General features: G+C 29.3%; 1 protein-coding gene across 1 annotated transcript in view; it reads right to left on the bottom strand.

Annotated features, from left to right (window-relative positions):
* The window catches only part of LOC126889713 (uncharacterized), an 86,487-nt gene extending 67,103 nt beyond the window's left edge, over positions 1–19,384 (bottom strand). Inside the window, exon 1 of the mRNA XM_050658248.1 lies at positions 18,224–19,384. Within this exon, the coding sequence (XP_050514205.1) occupies positions 18,416–19,378 (963 nt within the window). The 5' untranslated portion in view covers positions 19,379–19,384 and the 3' untranslated portion in view covers positions 18,224–18,415. The remainder of the gene's footprint in view (positions 1–18,223) is intronic.
* Positions 19,385–21,074: the final 1,690 nt, after the last annotated feature.

The raw sequence follows: 21,074 nt of genomic DNA, 5'->3' as shown, positions 1-21,074 counted from the left end.
TTACTACCTCTGGTCTCTTGATGCTGTCAAATGCTTGCTTGAAGTCAATAAAAAGGATATGCAGCCATATGTCATATTCATAGAATTTCTCGACTGTCTGAGTCACTATGTGTATGGTATCTACGGTAGATCTTCCTTTCCTAAAACAATTTTGATAATCACCTATTTTTATATCTGCATGCTACATTAATCGTTTATTTATCATTGTAGTCAAGATTTCAAGATCTTATAAACCACATTTAGAAGAGTAATACCTCTGTAGTTTTCACAAACTTTTGGGTTTCCTTTTTTAAATATCGGAAAAATTAACCCTTTTTTCCATTCTTTAGGCATTGATTCTTTTATCCAAATCTGTTTAATCAGATTATACAATCTTTTCCGTATGGCTGTCCCGCTGTCCCTCCATGTTTAATCAACTCATTAACTAAACAGTCTGTTCTCCCTGCTTTATTTTGTTCTAGTTGGCTTATCACTTCGTCAAATTCCTCTGCCGTTGGTATGTTTTGTTCAAGCCGTTCTTCTTCTGTTATTTCCAAAACTTCATCTTCTGTTTTCTTGCGTTAAGAGATTTTTGAAATAATTTTGCCACTCTTTCTTTTCTATTGTTGCCATATTTAATTTTTTATTGAAGTTATACTTCTTTACCGGCGATATGAGGGTGAATTTTTATATGTTAAAACCTATGATCCCGGCGCATGCGCATTATAACTTTGTTCTGATTGGATGTTCAAATGACATGTCCAAAATTATTCAATATGGCGGCTGTGGCACAGCTGTAGTTAGATTATTTATGATTGTTGCGTTTTAAAATTTGTGTGAAAAGAAACAACAAACAAAAGTTAGTTAATAGTTATACTGCCTTTTTAAATAGTTTTCATATACCTATATTTTTGGACTTTTGGACTATTTTGGACAAGGAAAACTCATTCTAATTTGGTAAGTAGTTTTTATTATAATCATATTGTAATTATACATTTGGATTAGGTTGAAATATAGTAGAGCGTCGATTATCCGAACTAATTGGGGGACATAGGTGTTCGGAAAACCGATTTGTTCGGATAATCGAACTACAATATATTGATACATATTTATAGTCATACATATTTATCCACAATTGAATAAAAGCCATATTTATATACCTACATATTTATTTATATCTTGATAATGACAACTACAACTAGCAACTAAACAAAAAAGTGCAGTCTTTGCAACAACATAATTATTTTTGGATACAATATTGAAGAAAATTGAAGATATTATTTTAAGCGTCAATTACTAACGCTTGCTTGGTATTCGAGTGCGGGACGCGGGAGTCGATAGTTCGAATAAGCGGTCGTTAGGTTGATCGATGTTCGGATAATCGACGCTCTACTGTACATTTATTTTCTCAAGAATGGCGATTTTAAAGAGAAATCCCAAATTAGGTCCGATTTTTATTTTTAAATTATGATTTTTTGGCGTAGATTTATTTATCTAGTAGGTATTTAATGCTTTGATTTACATACTTAATTTGATTACCAACAAAAGTTCTACCAATCTTCATCTAATATATTGTTTTCTTACTGTTTTGTTATATTTTAATATTTTCTTCCACAAAATTTAAACTACATAATTTAATTATATTCAAAACAACTGTCAAACAGTAAAACGTTCAGTTACCCTATTTTTCCACATGACAAATAATGTGGAATTGGACGAGTGAGTCTAGAATTGGATGCAAGTTTTTATTTTTTTATGCATTTTATGATTGTAAGTATATTTGTTATATAATTTTTTTTCAGAAAATGCGTATTTAAAATTTTTGCCAACAATTAGTATCGTTCAGAAATAATTTTTTCTTTGTGGCATTTTTCAATGTGTTTGTGTGCGTTTTATTCTTTTATTTTTTTAAATTTTTGGTATTGTCTTAAAAATCACATAATATGTAGTAGAAGTATAACTTCTTACGTGCGTACAAAGTACACACACATTCTTTTTTTTGCTTGTTAATATTTTTATACAGCTTGCTGTTCTTTTTTGTGTATTTTTCCAATGCATCCATGGTTTCTTCAATTCACCTCACCTTTTTGTGTTTTATTAGTTTTGTGGTATCTCCTCTGATTTTTTGGTATACTCTGTAATCATCTGTGACTCCCGTTCTTAACCATTTGAGCCTTGCTGATTTTTTCTTCTTTAATATGTCTTCGCAGTCACTGTCTAACCAGTCATTCCTTTTCTCTACATATTTTCTTCCTAGCACTGTATTTTCTGTGTTTTCTATACTTTTTCGTATATTTTCCCAGTCTGTTTCAATGTTTTCATTTTCTATATTTTCCAATAGTTGTTTTTCCATTTCTTGTTGATATTGCCGTTTCTTTGGTTTTAACTCTTCTATTCTTCATCTTTTTCTTTTGATTTCTTTTTTCTCCATATCTATCATTCTTCGCTTAAGCTTTGCTATTACAAGTAAGTGATCAGATCCCACATCCGAGCCTCGATATGACCTTACATCTTGCATCATTCTTATTCTCTTTTTATTTATTAGGACATGGTCCATTTGGTTTCCCCTATTTCTTCCTGGAATAAGCCATGTTATTTTATGCTCTAGCTTGTGCCGAAATTTATTACTTGGTACAAACATATTAATATATATGTAGCTAGATTGCCCATTCTTGTCCCATTTTCATTTGTTGTGTCATGTGCTGTTTCTCTCCCTGCTACCGATCTCCATTGTTCCTCTTGACCCATCTTTGCATTGAAGTCTCCTAGAATTATAAGTGTGTCATGATTTTTAATTTCCTCACAGATACTTTCTAGAGCTTCATAAAAATCATCATTCTCTTGATCACCGGCTTGTTCTGTGGGTGCATTTATATTTATCATTGAGATATTAGCAGCTCTATTCTTTATCCTTAAATAAGATATTCTTCCATTTACTTTTTTAAATTCTAATACACATTCTCTCCATCTTCTACTTATCATGAAGCCTGTTCCATTTATTAGCCCGATCAAAGAACAATCTGACCCCCAAAAAAATAAAGGAAGGATAAAAATTTGGGAACAGGTATTTGAAATTGTCTATTATTATACAGGGTGTTTCATTAATAATTGTCCATATAGTAACGAGAAATCTTAGCACAAAATACATAGATTTAACCTAAAACACCTAAATAAAATGTGGTTCCTTACTGAGTTACAGGGTGTTTTATCTAAAAATTTAAAAACTAGTTTTGCTCAGCATTTTCAAACTATTCGACGTATCCTTTTCATACTTGGCAGGAAATATAGGTGCTGTACACGCTACTAAATTATGTTAAACAAACGTTTCTGGCTATTACCAGAGGCGTACGATGGGGGAAAGTGAATGGTTGACCCTTTCCAAATTCTACGCCACTGGCGAAATTGCTATATTAGTTCAATTTTTGAATTCTCCAATACTTTATGTGATAATAATATACTCTTCATTCGTAACGATAAAGTCATTAGTTTTCGAGATCTTTGAAGTTAAAAATGAAACGACACGGTTATTTTGATTGATGTATTGTGTCGCTTCATTTTTAATTTCAAATATCTCGAAAACTAATCATTTTATCGTTACAAATGACGAGTATATTATTTACATAAAAAGTATTGCAAAATCAAAAATGTACACTAAAATAGCAATTTCGTCAGTGGCGTAGAATTTGGGAAGGGTCAACCAGTCACTATCCCCTGTCGTACGCCTCTAGTAGTAGCTAGAAAAGTTTATTTATCTTAATTTAGTAGGGTGTACAGTACCTACACTTTCTGTCAAGTATGATAAAGATACGCCAAATAGTTTTAAAATACTGGGTACAAATAATTTTTAAATTTTAATCATATGAATCATATCATAAATTAATCAAAATAACTGTGTCATTTCATATTTAACTTCAAATATCTCGAAAACTAATGACTTTATCGTTACCAATGAAGAGTATATTATTTACGTAAAAAGTATTGGAGAATCTAAAAATGGCACTAGAATAGTAATTGCTCCAGTGGCGTAGAATTTGAAAAGGGTCAACCTTTCACCATCACCTGTCGTGCGCCTCTGGTAGTAGCTAGAAACGTTTGTTTATCGTAATTGAGTAGGTCATCTAGTAGTCGCACTTTCTGCCAAGTATGAAAACGATACGTCGATTAGTTTTAAAATGCTGAGCAAAAATAGTTTTTAAATTTTTAGATAAAACACCCTGTAAGTCAGTAAGGAAGCACATTTTATTTAGGTGTTTTAGGTTAAATCTTCGTATTTTGTGCTAAGGTTTCTCCAGTTACTATATGGACAATTATTAATGAAACACCCTGTATAAGAAAAAGTTTACAATTCTAAATGCCCTCAAAATTTTACAAAAATGGAGGGAAATACCCCCCTCTCGAAGGTGAAAAATATACATTCAAAATAAGTCCGGGATTGGATAAAATGGTTAATTGTAAGCAACTTTTGTTCTATAGAGTTTTTTCTCTAAGTCAATACTTTTCGAGTTATTAGCAAGTGAATATCTTCATTTTTAACAGAAAGAACATGTTTTTGGACGGTTTTTCGGAGATAACTCAAAAAGTAAGTATTTGATCGAAAAAAATATTCTTAGCAAAAATATAGCTTATAAAAAATAAATAAAAAAAATGGTGTATGCTTGAGGTCCGTAGACCTAGTAGAAGCAGAGTTGTAGCTAATAAAATGTAAGATCTTCTTCATCAAATTCCAAATCGAATATTCCAATGTGAAATAACCCAAAAACAGAGCACTTTTCGGGGAAAATTAATTTTAACTTTTTTTAAAGTATTTAAGAAAAGGTTTATTTTTGTTTTTTAAAAAAACTTGTAATATTAAAAGTAAGTGACGCTTAAATTATTCTTGGTCCCTTTTATTTTTTTGGTAAAAAAAATCGCGAAAATCACCCCCTGTTTAGCAACACAAATAAATTTTATCATTACCACTTCACAAGTTACTTTGCTTATGTATTATTTATATGATCTGTAAGTTTCATCGGTGCAAAGTGCTTATTTTTTAAAAAGTTGTAGTTAAAATGGCTTGAACGAGTAACTAATCACGAGTTTAAGCAAATTTTGAACAGCCATAGCATAACCAATTTTTGTCTAACAAGAAAACAAAAAAGCAAAATATTCAGAAAATTAAAACGTACATTTTATTACTCTTTAAGACTTTTGGTATTACATACTAATAATTTTTAAGTTAATTCCATAAACAATTCCATTTTTTTTTTCAAAATAAAAAAAATGTTTTTTTAACCCAATTTTTTTCAAAAAGTAGCACTTTGAACCATGAAACTTATAGATAATATAAACAATACAGAAGTAAAGTAAGAAGCGGAAACGAATTATTTTGGCTATAGATATGTACATATTATATCTGCAAAAGGCAGTATTATAGCGTAAGTGTACACATACAAGACCCTGTATATTTCAAATATAAATAAAACATAACACAGCAAGTAAATAAATTAAACACAACTTGTGGATACTAAAGTTTTAATTTAATCTTACACAGTTATATAAATCTAACAAGACATAATCATATTTTAATTATTCAAGGAATTGTTTCTAAACCTAAGTTAGTGTATTTACTAATTACATAGTGTGCTTATTGTTAGGATTTATACATTTTACTTAGTATGATACCCAGTTCACATTATTTAAGTCATAGGACTTTCCAACGTTTCTCATTTGTTTCGGGCTTATATCATATTTTATGTCGTACAATAATATCTACGTCATACGTTATTGGTATTATACATTGTGTCATGACGAACTACATACTCCTACCTCGTATAGAGGCCCCTATGGGGAATAACAAATGACCATTAAAAAGTGTCTGCTCCCATTGTTTAATAATATACAGGGCGAGTTTCGCATTTTGACAGAAATTTGTATTCGTATTCGTTATTTTAGTCAATCGTTACATTATTACCACCTAATCAACTGATTTATTCGAACTAGAAAAGGATTAAAACATTAGATCGTTTGGGTCTTAAAGACAATTTCACCCTGTATACTCTTTTTGAAAACTCTAATATAAATTTTACAAATTAGACAAATAGGCAATTAAAATGGCATATTTATTTTTTTCCCCACACGATTACTTAATTTTTTATAAAAAAATAAAATTTGACTATGAATTAAAAGTTTGGTAAAGTGAACCATAGATTTAAAAAAATTGACTTTTATTACAAAAATTATTTTTTTAAACAAATAATTAATTTATGTTACCACCCAACCAACTGATTTATTCAAACTAAAAAAAATCAGATCCGGCTTTAAAAAATTAGTTCGTTTTAGTCTTAGAAAAAATTTGACCCTGTATACGCTTTTTGAAAACTCTAATATGAATTTTACAAATTAGATAAATAGGCAATTAAAATGGCATATTTATTTTTTCCCCACACGATTACTTAATTTTTTATTAAAAGATCAAATTTGTCAAAATCGCAATTTTACCATAAAAATAAAAAAATTAAACAACGTTTTTCTTAAAATTAAAAGTTTCACCATTTTTTTTTCTATAACAAGTCTAGATCTAAAACTCCCCATAACACTTCTCTTTGGACTCTATAGTTTAACATAGACGTGATAAAATAGATAAATTTTAAATTTTTTCACTTAATTTTTGCGATTTAACTTTGCAATTCTTTGCAACAAAGAAGAAGACTAAAAGTCTACAACAATTTTCATAGTCTTCACAATGGTAAGAGATATGTGCAGTAAAAATTTCAGAAAAAATAAATATTAAAATGGAACAGAGTTGTAGCGAGTTAAACCGTGATTTCATTTTTTTTTATTTTTAGGTTAAAATTCCGATTTTGACTTTGATTTTTTAATAAAAAATTAAGTAATCGTGTGGTGAAAAAATAAATTTCAATTGTCTATTTGTCTAATTTGTAAAATTCATATTAGAGTTTTCAAAAAGCGTATAGAGGGTGAAATTTTTTCTAAGACCAAAACGAACTAATTTTTTAAATCCTAAATGATTTTTTCTAGTTTGAATTAATCAGTTGATTGGGTGGTAACATAAATTAAATATTTGTTTAAAAAAAATTAATTTTTGTAATAAAAGTTAATTTTTTTAAATCTATAGTTCACTTTACCAAACTTTTAATTATTCATAGTCAAATTTCGATTTTTTTATAAAAAATTAAGTAATCGTTTTGGGGAAAAATTAAGTTATAAAATTATTATTAGAGTTTTCAAAAACCGTTTACAGGGTGAAATTGTTTCTAAGACCAAAACGAACTAATTTTTTAAAGCCGGACCTGCTTTTTTTAAAGTTTGAATAACTCAGTTGATTAGGTGGTAATAGTGTAACGATTGACCAAAATAAGAGACACATCGATCTGACTGTTCAAAAATTATGACTTATGACCAATACAAATTTTTGTCAAAATGCGAAACTCGCCCTGTATATTATTAAACAATGGGAGCAGACACTTTTTAATGGTCATTTGTTATTCCCCATAGGGGCCTCTATATGAGATAGGAGTATGTACAGTTCCCCATGACTCACCCTGTATACCTATAATTATACATACCAAAGACGAATTACGTAGATATATTAATATTATACGACATATTATATAACGTAAGCCCGAAATAAATGAGAAGCGTTGAAAAGCTCTATTCAAAAGATATAAAGACGATTCCAATCATTCAAAAGATCGGTACCTAGTAACACTATAGTGACTTGTAACACTATTAGACCAGGGCGCATCTGTAAAAATATTAGTACATTTGGACGTTGAGAGGTGACTCAAATTTTTTTGCAGAAATTGCTTGAAAATAACTCAAATAATAATATTTGAGTTATCCTCCCTCTCAAAAAGGTCCGAAACATTGTTTAAATAATCAAAATGTCAAAAAATTTGATTTTTTTCTTCTTTTTTTGATTATAACTTTAAAAATATTCATTTCCGAGAAAAGTTGTACGGATATAAAAGTTGCAAAATTAAATTTCCTACAATATAGAATTGGTTAAAAATTTAAAAAATAGTCACCCTTATTGAAAACTAGCAATAATTGCGAAAAAACCATTCAAAAACAAGTATTCGCATTTTACGTTTTTCAACCATTTATGCTACACCTAGAACCTTCATATTTCACTCAGAAAAACTTTATGATACATTAAAACAATACTGCAAATTTCATTAAGATCGGTCAATAGATTTTGCAAAATAAATTTTGCAATCCAGCTTTCGCAAAAAAAATTCATTTTTTCAAAATGTTCAAAACAGGACTGAAAATAAAGCAGATAGTAAGTTGAAATTTTTTATGCGTATAGAAGTGTACTGTACCTTTCATCTGCAATTTGCAAAACTAAAATAGATTGACTACCACGGCGCGGCGTCAGGAATTTTTTTAAATAAACATTAATTATTGGTGCTACGCGCAGGACAGCGGATAGTTTGCTCTGATTGGGCATTCCAATGACTTTTGATAATGATTGATAAATTTTAATTTTTATTACATTTCGAAATAAGTAAATAAATTTGTTTATTGCAAAATAAAAACACATACTCTATCCTTTGAAATAACACTTTTTTAGCAAAACCTTTCTTTGTTCATATATTTTGACTTAGAGAATAAAAGTTTATTATTTTTAAACATATGCAATTGTTAAAACAATATTTCACAAACAATAATAAAATTAGTTTGATTTTTGTGGAATTAAAATATTAAAATACAACAAAATATAGAGTAAGAAAATAATATATTAGATAAAGATTGGAAGACATTTTGGTGGAAATCAACTTATGTGAATCAAACACCGCTGTCCTGCACGTACAACCAAAAATTAATGTTTATTTAAAAAATTTCCTGACGCCGTGGTAATTAATCGATTTTTATTTTGCAAATTGCAAATGAAAGGTACAGTACACTTTTATAAGCAAAAAAAATTTAACTTGCTATCTGCTTTTAAAAAAATGAATTTTTTTTGGGAAAGCTGGATTGCAAAATTTATTTTACAAAATCTATTAAACCGATCTTAATAAAATTTACGGTGTTCTTTTACTATATCATAAAGTTTTTCTGGGTAAAATACGAAGGTCCTAAGTGTAGCATAAATGGTTGAAAAACGTAAAATGCCAATACTTGTTTTTGTATGTTTTTTTTTCGTAATTATTGCTATTTTGCAACAAGGGTGACTATTTTTTTTTAATTTTTAACCAATTCTATATTGTAGGAAATTTAATTACGCAACTTATATGCCAGTACAACTTTTCTCAGAAATGAATAGTTTTAAAGATATAATCAAAAAACCAATAAAAAACTAGAATTTTTCCTTCATACTTTGACATTTTGTTTATTTAAACAATGTTCCGGACCATTTTGAGTGGGTGGATAACTCAAATATTATTATATGAGTTATTTTCAAGCAATTTCTGCAAAAAAATTTGAGTCACCTCTCAACGTCCATCTCAAAACAGATGCGCCCTGGACTATATAGGGTGAGGCAGATAACTGGCCTATTAGAAATATCTCAAGAACTAAAGGCAACAGAATCATGAAAATTGGAATAAAGGGGTTTTGAAGGATGATCTATTAAATGAAAATATTTTCATCTCTTTGCAACTTCCGGTTATACCGGAAGTTGCTTATAATTTCATTTTTTTTAATGGGACACCCTGTATATTTTTATATTTTTGGATTCTCTTCGATGTCTTCTTTCTTAAAATATAAGGTTTTGTAATATTATACAGGGTATTTTAAAAGATAATTACGTTTTTTTTATTAATTTCGTAGCAACATTCACACCCTGTAGAATTGTAGTAGTTTGACATCTAAAACTCTACTTACGTTCAAATGATTTTTAATATACTCTACTATTGTTAAGAATCATTAGTATAGCTAAATTTTTAATTTTAGTATACAGGGTTGGTCGAAACTCGGAATGAGTATTTTCTGAGTTTTCTTAAATGGAACACCCTGTATTTTTGTATTGTAGTGAAATGATATTTTATAGTACTTTTTTATTTCTTAAGCATTCCCTATACCTAACTGCTTTAATTTGTGAGTTATTGGTGATTCAAGCTAAACATTAATTGCAACAAAAAATACGTAAAATTTTATTAGGTTGGCCGTGAAAATACTCAATCCCAAATAATTTTTCAGTAATAAATACATATTAATCCAGACTGGTCCTTAAAATTACCAATAATGGTTTAGCTATCGAAATACCTACTTAGTTAAGATTGTTGGTGCGATTAACAATTAAGCACAAATTAAAGCAGTTAGGTATAGGGAATGCTTAAGAAATAAAAAAGTACCACAAAATATCATTTCATTACAATACTAAAATACAGGGTGTTCCATTTAAGAAAACTCAGAAAATACTCATTCCGAGTTTCGACCAACCCTGTATACTCAAATTAAAAATTTAGCTATACTAATGATTCTTAACAATAGTAGAGTATATTAAAAATCATTTGAACGTAAGTAGAGTTTTAGATGTCAAACTACTACAATTCTACAGGGTGTTAATTTTGCTACGAAATTAATAAAAAAACGTAATTATCTTTTAAAATACCATGTATAATATTACAAAACCTCATATTTTAAGAAAGAAGACATCGAAGAGGATCAAAAAATGTAAAAATATACAGGGTGTCCCATTTAAAAAAACGAAGTTATAAGCAACTTCCGGTATAACCGGAAGTTGCAAAGAGATGAAAATATTTTCATTTAATAGATCATCCTTCAAAACCCCTTCATTCCAATTTTCATGTTTCTGCTGCCTTTATTTCTCGAGATATTTCTAATAGGCCCTTTATTTGCCTCACCCTGGATAGTGACTAAGACAGTCCACACTGGATTGATAATTCGCACTATTCCAGTGACAATGGACTGAAAAATAGACCGTCCTTCCAGTCAACTGGATTGGATTGATCACTGGAACGTTACATTCCAGTGCAGGTTCGCATTATTCTGGTGGCATTCCAATGCTCGACAGGAATAATGTGAACCGGGCATAACGTTAAAAATCCATCAGATTATCCAAAAATATTGATATGATAATTCGTAGCAGAATGTACTATGAAAAATTCGATTGATTTATACAGGAAGTTAATAATAATTAATTCGTCCACTTTTGATGAAGTAAAATATTGTTAAAACAATTATTTGATTAAAGAAAATACCTCTTGGGTAGTTCTCAGATATGTAGGTAACGAAAGAGGTTTTAAAATTGTTTGCTGTTCAATGACTTCAAAACGGTTTCAAAAAACTTTTAAATACTCTGGGCCAATTAGCAAAATACAAGGAAAAGTTATTTACCAGCAATGTTATTGCTGGAATCGAATCTCATGATTGTATATATTAATAATATTGTGCTATTGTGTGATAGTGTGCTACTTTTTTTATAAACAAAATATGGCCCCCGAAAATCGTGTTTATTTAAATTTTTGCTCTATAACTCCAAAGATTTTAACTTTAGACCAAAAACACCCAAATACAAATTCACCGTAATTAAATTCTGCATAGAGATGTGTTTTGCCCGATTTACTTCGACGAAAAATTTCCCCGAAAAATCCGGGTTTTTCCAACAAAAGCTTTAATTTTCAACTAAAATTTTAGATAAGTAATTGTTTATCGATAATTAAATAGCATGGTAATATAAAAGCCCTTTCCGTATATATTATAATTCCAGAAGCCGATGGAAATTGAATGAACAGTTTAGCAACAATTGAATTTATAATTAAAAATTTACGGTCGCTATAATAACCACAATAATTATGATACGTAAGAATAACTATGATTTTTGTAAAAAAGACACTGTACCTATCTAATGTAGTTTACAGAATTGAAGTTTGACTATTTAAGCGGCCTCAGGAATATTTTAAAATTATATACAATTTTTGGCTTGTAATCAAATAGAATATCTCGGGAAATATTAAATTAAATTAACTTATGAAAACGGTATTAGAAATAAATGGCGGGACGCTTCTTTTAAAAGAGAAAACGTTTAATTCTAGTAAGTGGTTCTTAAGATACAACCGGTCAAAGTTGACCGGCATTTACGGCAAAGATATAAACAACAGGATCATAATTTTTGAACCATCACTTTTAGTTTTGTCCTCGTTCTCCAGACCAATTTTCATAATTTTAAAATACTCGTAACATATATTATTATAATAAAAACTATCGATATTACGAGTGAAAATTGCCAAAAATAGCAAAATTTCAATCAAAAATTAGGTTGGAGAAAATATAATCTCAAAGTTCAAAATCGGTATACCTTAAAAGAAATGCATTTTCTCGGCTTCCCATGGAGCAATTTTCGTTATTCTTTTTTTGTTCCCAAGTAACTCAAGTAGAGCCATCTAACTAACGCATTACTAAATGTCAAACTTGCTTTTGTTTTGTTATAATACATTAATTTAATTATAAGAAAAAAAACTACATATTTTTTCCAGTTGTAGGCTTTTTTTAGGTAAACTTACTAAAAGTGTACCTTTTACCGTTAAAAACACAAATATTCTCATTTGAAAGCTGTATAATTATTAATTATTTAAACAATCTTTATTTAAACATATTAAAAATTTTTGTTATAATCAATAAATTAATTTATTATATCAAAACAAAAGCAAGTTTGACATTTAATAATGCGTTAGTTATATGGCTCTACTCGAGTTACTTGGGAACAAAAAAAAGGATGAACAAAATTGCTCCATGGGAAGCCGAGAAAATGCATTTTTTTAACGTATACCGATTTTGAACTTTGAAATTACATTTTCTCCAACCTAATTTTTGATTGGAATTTTGCTATTTTTGGCAATTTTCATTAGTCATATCGATAGTTTTTATTGTAATAATATATGTTATGAGTATTTTAAAGATATGAAAATTGGTGCAGAGAAAGAGGACAAAAATGAAAAGGTGGTGGTTCGAAAATTATGATCCTATTGTTTATATATTTGCCGTAAACGCCGGTCAACTTTGACCGGTTGTATCTCAGGAACCACTCATCACAATTAAAACGATTTTTCTTTTGAACGAAGCATCCTGCCACTTTTTTCCAACACCGTTTTCATGATTTAATTTAATTTAATATTTCCCGAGATAGATTTTATTTATTTGTTTTTTATTTATTTGATTTATTTATTATTATTATTTTTTATTATTTGATTTATTTGTTTATAAGCCAAAAAATTGTTTATAATTTTAAAATATTCTTGAGGCCGCTGAAATAGTTTAATTTCAATTCTGTAAAGTACATTAGATAGGTACAGCGTCTTTTTATACAAAAATCATAGTTACATATTCTTATGTATCATAATTATTGTGGGTATTATAGCGACCGTAAATTTTTAATTAACAATTCAATTGTTGCTAAACTGTTGATTCAATTTCCATCGGCTTCTGGAATTATAATCTACACGAAAAGGGTTTTTGTATTGCCAAGTTATTTAATTATTGATAAACAATTACTTATCTAAAATTTTACTTGAAAATTAAAGATGTTGGAAAAACCCGCATTTTCCGGGGAAAATTTTCATCGAAGTAAATCGGGCAAAACACGTCTCTATGCAGAATTTAATTACGGTGAATTTGTATTTGGGTGTTTTTAGCGTAAAGTTAAAATCTTTGGAGTTATAGAGCAAAAATTGAAAAAAAAACCAACACGATTTTCGGGCGCCATTTTGTTCATAAAAAAAGTAGCACACTATCTGCGGACTTTGCATACCTATATTATTAATATATACTATCATAAGATTTTATTCCAGCAATAAAATTGCTGGTAAATAACTTTTCCCAAAAATGGTCTATTCTCCGATAATCTACCCAGACTAAAATTACAATTTGAAACTTTGACAGAATGAATTTTTTGACTATTTTCACTTTGAAAATGGCCCCAATTTATTTTGCAACAAAGATATGAATGTTTGCCACTTACATATTGTGAATGCTTATAATTTTGAGAAATTGTATTGATAGTAATGATAGTGATATACCTGAGAGCTATTTTTGGGTGAAAAATACAGAAGACAGTTGGCAAAGAAGAACCAATCAAGAATTAAGGATGCTCTACAACGAACCAAGTATAACAAGATACACAAAGGCACGAATAATCAGGTGGGCAGGTCATGTCGAGAGAATGGATAGAGCAAGAATGCCAAAGACGGCACTGCTAAGAAGACCAGGTGGGACAAGGAGGCGAGGTAGACCAAGAAAAAGATGGCAAGAAAAATTTCAGGAAGATATTGGATCGATGGAAATTACAGACTGGAAAGAAAAGGCGAAGAATAGGATACGGTAGAAAACCATAGTGCAGCAATTTTCACATAGACATTAAAGAAAATTATATAATAAAACATTAGTATATAGATAGAGTGAGGCAGATAAAGGGCCTATTAGAAATATCTCGAGAACTAAAGGTAAGAGAATCATGAAAATTGGAATACAGGGGTTTTGGGCTATGAACTATTTAATGAAAATATTTTGGTCTTTTTGCTACTTCCGGTTATACCGGAAGTTGATTGTAATTTCGTTTTTTTAAATGGGATATTCTGTATATTTACATTTTTGGATTCTGCTCGATGTCTTCTTTCTTAAAATATGAGGTTTTGTAATATTATACACTATACAGAGTAGTTTAATAGATAATTACGATTTTTAATAAATTTTGTAGAAAACTTTACACCCTGTAGAATTGTACTAATTTGATATCAAAAACTCCATTTATGTTCAAGTGATTTCCAATATAGTCTATTATTATTAAAAATTAATAATATAGCGAAATGTTTAATTTTAGGATACAGGGTTAGTCGAAACTCGGAATGAGTATTTTCTGAGTTTTCTTAAATATAACACCCTGTATCGTTGTATTGTAGTGAAATGATATTTTATAGTACTTTTTTATTTCTTAAGCATTCTCTATATCCAACTGCTTTAATTTGTAAGTTATTCGTAGTTCTTTAAGCCAAACATTAATTGCAACAAAAATTACGTGAAATTTTATTGGGTGTGCCGTGAAAATATTCAATCATAAATAATTTTTCGAAAATAAACACATATTAATCTCGACTGACCCTTAATTTATTAATACTGGTTGATATATCAAAATACTTACGTAGTTAAGATCGTTGGCGTGTTTAGTATTAATAAAAACATAAAAAAATTATATCTAGTTGGCTATGACTTTGACACTAAATATGCTTAAACATTTGCTTTGCTTAAATATTCTACTATTTTTGAAGTTCCAGTTGCTTTGCTACCATTACTAATATGAATTTTTCAAATGAGGAACTGATTCAGATGTTCTTTTGTTCTAGGAGAGTATAACAAATAAAAATGTGCTACTAGCAATAAGAATATATCATCAGCAATTCCATGATAGATGACAACCAAAAAGAGAAACTTTTCAAAATTTACTAGAGGGGTTTCAACGAACTGGACATTTAGATTACGAGATATCTGATCGAAAAAAAAACTATTGTAAATGATTAAAATGAATTAAATGTTACTGTCACTGAGAATCTGCATATTAGTATGAACATTCTCGTAATCTAAGTGTCTAGTACGTCGAAACTATTCTAGTAAACTTTGAAAAGTTTTTCTTCTTGGCTGTCGTCTATCAGGGAGGTGCAGATGATAAATTCTTATTGCTAGTAGTACATTTTTGTTATACTACCTTAGAACAAAAATTTTACTAATCAGTTCCCGATTACAAAAATTTATATTAGTAATGGTAACAAAACAACTGGAACTCTAAAAATAACCTAATGTCTAATGTTAAATCAAGTTTAGTATCAAAGCCATAGCCAATTCGGCAGAATATTGTCTCAAATCACTTCAACTTTTAGGGTTTATCAAACGTTGTGCTAAAGACTTTCTAAATATCCCATCCATAAAAATATTGTATTGTTCACTTGTGAGACCTCACCTAGATTACTGTTCATGTGTTTGGTCTCCCACACTATAACACCCATATTCTAGCTATTGAGAAAGTTCAGCACAAGTTCTTAAGATTTGTTGCATTTAAACAAAACCAGAGAAAAGTCTCTCAATATAACCTCTCTCCAAATCCGTAGCAAGCATAAGGATCTCACAATGTTTTACAATTTACTACACTCCAATAATTTTGGTCCTCAACTATTGGAGAAAATTAGCCTCCATGTTCCCAGTAGACAAACGAGGCTAAATCAACCTTTTCACATTAGACCCCATCGCACTAACTACGGACACAACTCCTTCATGTCCAGAACACCTAGGTTTGCTAACCAATATTCCGAAGAGATTGTTATAGTTTTCCAAATGAATTTAGAGCTCAGCTTAAAAACTGTGTGTGATAACTTGATGTCCTTGTGTTTTGTACATTTTTTGTTAATGTTCGTTATTTAATGTTCCTAGTTTGTATGATTAAAATTTTTAAATTTACTTTAGGTTAGGGTATAAATCTCCTGTGATTAATGTTTATACTGTATTTTAATTGGGTGATTGCCCGTTGATAAATAAAATAAATAATAAATAAATATGGTTTGTTTTTATTGATATTTTATGCACGAACAATCTTAGCAACGTAGGCATTTTGGTATCTTATCCAACATTAATAAATTAAGGACCATTCTAGATTAACATCCTATTAATTTTCAAAAAATTATTTATGATTGAATATTTTCACGGCAAACTTAATAAAATTTCAAGTAATTTTTGTTGCAATTAATGTTTGGTTTAAAGAAGTACGAATAACTTATAAATTAAAGCAGTTATAGTATTTTTACTACAAAAGCAAGATTACGTAGGTCAAAATTTCTGACGTAAAAGCACTGTCGAAACATTAGAATGTGACTTTTCATCACGGCCAGGTTAATGTCATTACTTGTCAGATATTTTTCTTTGTTATTGTTTACTATAAAAATAATATATAATTATTTATAATTATTTATTGTATCTATAATTATTTATTCTAATATGATGTCAATCGGATTTCATCAATTTCTGAGATATATTAATCGTATGCCAAAATATTTGTTAATGTTAACGAAAATAATGATATTCCATAACATCAACTCTAGAATTGAAATTTGTGTAGCACAGCTAAAATACGACACCAACACGGAACTGCCCGATCTTGTATAAGGTATTTTAATAAGAAAAACGTAATCGCGATTACATTGAGAATTTTAGAATAATTATATTAATTAAATAACCAAAAGCATTTATTATTATCAATAATATAAATTTTCTAAAACAATTATTTAAGTTCAATATTCCAAAAAATAATAGATAATTTTAGTTAAATATTTTAGACATTCGTACGCTACTTACAGTAGCGGATTCAGGGGTGATGCACGGGGGCACGTGCCCCCCCCCCCCCTCAGACGGATCAAAAATACACTAGATAGAATAGATTTTATCGGGCAATATTCCAGACTCCTTGAGTTTGTACTTTATCTGCCCTCCCTAATCGATTTTCTAGATCCGCCCCTGGCTACTCATACATTAAAACGCAAATGACAGTTCAGTGTTGCTGATTGCGGTCAATTATACTGCGAGCTGTGAAATAATCTATTTAATGATTATACCTACACTATGATAATATCATAATATTGTTGCTAATTAATAAATTTCGGCAAGTAATGAAAACCAATTGACATCATTAATTAGAGTAAATAATTATAGATATTATTTTTATAGTAAACAAAAACAAAAAAAAAATATCTCTGACAAGTAATGACATAAACGTGGCCATGATGAAAAGTCACAATCTAATGTTTTGACAGTGCTCATACGTCAAAAATTTTGACCTACGTAATCTTTTTTTACCTAAAAACCATAAAAAAGTACTATAATAGACTGAGATAATACTCATTAAGAGTTTCGGCTAACCCTGTATACTAAAATTAAACATTTCGCTATATTAATAATTTTTAATAATAATAGACTATTTAATATTAAAAATCGCTTCAAAATAAATGGAGTTTTTGATATCAAATCAGTACAATTCTACAGGGTGTGAAGTTTTCTACAAAATTTATAAAAAAACCTTAATTATTTTTTAAACTACCCTGTATAATATTACAAAACCTCATATTTTAAGAAAGAAGACATCGAGCAGAATACAAAAATGTAAAAATATACAGGGTGTCCTATTTAAAAAAAGGAGTTCCAATCAACTTCCAGTATAACCGGAAATAGCAAAGAGACCAAAATATTTTCATTAAATAGTTCATACCTAAAAACTCGTGTATTCCAATTTTCATGATTCTCTTACCTTTAGTTCTCGAGATATTTCTAATAGGCCCTTTTTCTGCCTCACCCTGTATACTGTGTATACTATTATGTGTATTAGGTAAAATTGTAATTGTAAAATTGTAAAGCCTTAGGCCTACAAGGCCTGTCGTAGAGTGTAGAGCATATTAAATAAAATATAAATGTGATATATGCACATACGATGAATATTTTGTTATTCATTTTTCACTAAAACAATTTTTGCTCTACACATTGTAGGTTCAGTTGAAAGAGGAAGCTTTGCTAGTATTGTGCGTGTGAAGTCATAAAAAAACAGCACCATTGGTTTCCATTCTGATTGTATGTTTTTATCGTTTGTTACCATTTTACATTCGGATTTGTACCCATTATCTTGTTGTGTTAGTTTAAAATGTATAATCTGATCTTCTATTAAAACGAAACACTCCATTTTCTCAGCTAATTGAAATAAAGAAGCACATACCGGTACAGCACAATTATGATCGGTTCTCATATGAATCTTTAGTGCTGAAGCTGAATTTCGAAATGTACAATTTTGTTTAGGACAATTATAATAATACATATTTTTTTTACAAAATACTTCATGTAGTAATATTTTTGAAAAGTTGAAATGTTGACCACAATTCCATTTGCAAAAACGTAACTGAACAGTTGGTATAGTCGATTGTTTCAAATATACATGATTTTCTTTAATTTCATTTTTAGCGTATAGCCACTGAAAACAACAAAAACAAAGAAAATCATTATGTGTAGGACTGTAATAATATTCTACAGCATGCAAGACAGAAATTGAAAATATGCAATGTTCTTTACAGTTAGAACATTGTAGATGATGTTCTGAGGGAAATTCAACAACTTTACTAGTGGAATCGAACAGGCTTTTATAAATAAACTGAGTTTTCGCCTTTTTTGGTTTTGGTTCTTCTAAAGAATTATTAATGCTTGACGAATTAACATTTTCTGGTAGAGTGAAAAACTGTAAGTTCTGATAAATTATCTTAAATTTAACATCTATTAAAGGTGACATATTCGATGAATCCACAAGGGAAAACTCCTTAGCACACGAAGGGTTTGAGTTACATTTAATATCAAATTCTTTGTTTTCGTTACTTACTGTAAACTTATGATATATCTTTGAAGCTACTTTATCACTTCCCATAAAAACCAATTTTAATTTTAATGTTTTTTCTGATTTACTATAGCTAATATATACAAAAAATAAATTATCTTCTTCTTGATATATATAAATACCAGTAAATTCTAAACATTCATTCAAGTTAAAAACGAACGCAGGACAGTCCAATATAGCTTCTTTGTGATCGGAGTGAAAGTGTCGAAACATCAGAAAACTCGTCATTTCTGCATCACAAATTGGACACTTGTGAATTTTTTCCAAGCACACCTGAAATCATTAAATTATCTCAATTTAGTAAACGTATTATTGTGCACTGATAAATTCAAGCACTTTTTGTTAAAATATTAGTATCAAGGAACAAAATTTGAATATTGGTAGCTTATTTTGAATAGATCGACGCAAATTCTCGTATTCGCTGACGAAGCACTGTGGTTTCAAATGCCGAAAAGGTGGTCATGAACCTTTAAGTTAAAGGCTTTAACAGTATAGAGATACATTGTTCACATAGGTAAATACATAGAAATTACTTTCGTACTTATACGCCAGTCAATGAGAGCAAGAACAGGTTATTACCTCCGAATTCTATCCTACTGCATAGATTTTAATGAAATTTTAGGAATAGCCTGAAAATATCTCCTTATTCAAAGTCTACCCTATGCCGATGTGTGCTTTTTGTCTTGGGGGGCGGTTCTCACCCCTTCTCGGGGGTGGAAAATTTTTTGGTTAAACAACTACGGAAGTTGCTAGAGAACCTAATTCTAAGCAAAAACTGTTCTCTAATTTTTTTTTTCGAAAACTCAATACTTTTTGAGTTATTCGTGGTTGAAAATTGGCCATTTTCACACCTTTTTAAACGATTTTTTGCGAATACCTCAAAAACTAAACCATCTAACTAAAAAATTATATAAAACATTTTTGTAGCTCATAAAAAAACAAAGAGATTCGTTCCTTCTTCAATCTTCTAGCTACATATAACGCAAAAAGAGATATGGTAGGTAAACCTACCATATCACCAGTTTTTTTGGTGCATATTCAAATCAGGGTATTCAACTTGAAATAACAGAGAAACGGTAGATTTTAGGTGTATAATGCTACCAATACCTTTTATTGTGCTTGAAAAGTCCTTTCAAATAAGCAATATTAAATGTCGATTACATTCAAACTAAGCAAGATATGCGCAAAAAATTGATGACTAACGAATTTTAAGAAAAAAATTGAGAAGTATATTTAACCCCTCATCCACAAGAATTTAAATGCATCGTTTTCCTTCTACAACACATTTTAATAGTGTTATTTTTATGTTTAAAAAGTTGAGCGGATTTAAAATGAATGGTTTTTGAAAAAAATAAGATCAAATTTTAGAGCGCATATTTAAATTTTCTGAAAAATCTTCCATTTTCTCCATGTAACTTGAAAATGATAAGAGATACTGTTATAAAAAATAAAATCAAAATGTTTACTAGAAGAAACCTACATTTTTATATGGCATTTTTTTGGCATCTCTTATCATTTTCGAGTTACATGGAGAAATAGGAAGGTTTTTAAAAAAATTTAAAAATGAGCTCAATAATTGCGATGAATTATACATTTAAATTCTTGTGGATGATGGGTTAAATATACTTCTCATTTTTTTCTTAAAATAGGTTAGTCATAAATTTACAGTTTATCTCGCATTGTTTGAATGTAATCGACATTTAATATTGCTTATTTTAAAGGTCTT

Source organism: Diabrotica virgifera, chromosome 8 (assembly GCF_917563875.1).
Source record: "Diabrotica virgifera virgifera chromosome 8, PGI_DIABVI_V3a".
NCBI classification, from domain to species: domain Eukaryota; kingdom Metazoa; phylum Arthropoda; class Insecta; order Coleoptera; family Chrysomelidae; genus Diabrotica; species Diabrotica virgifera.
Note: the sequence above shows the minus strand (reverse complement) of the source record. Positions and strands in the feature narration are given on the sequence as shown.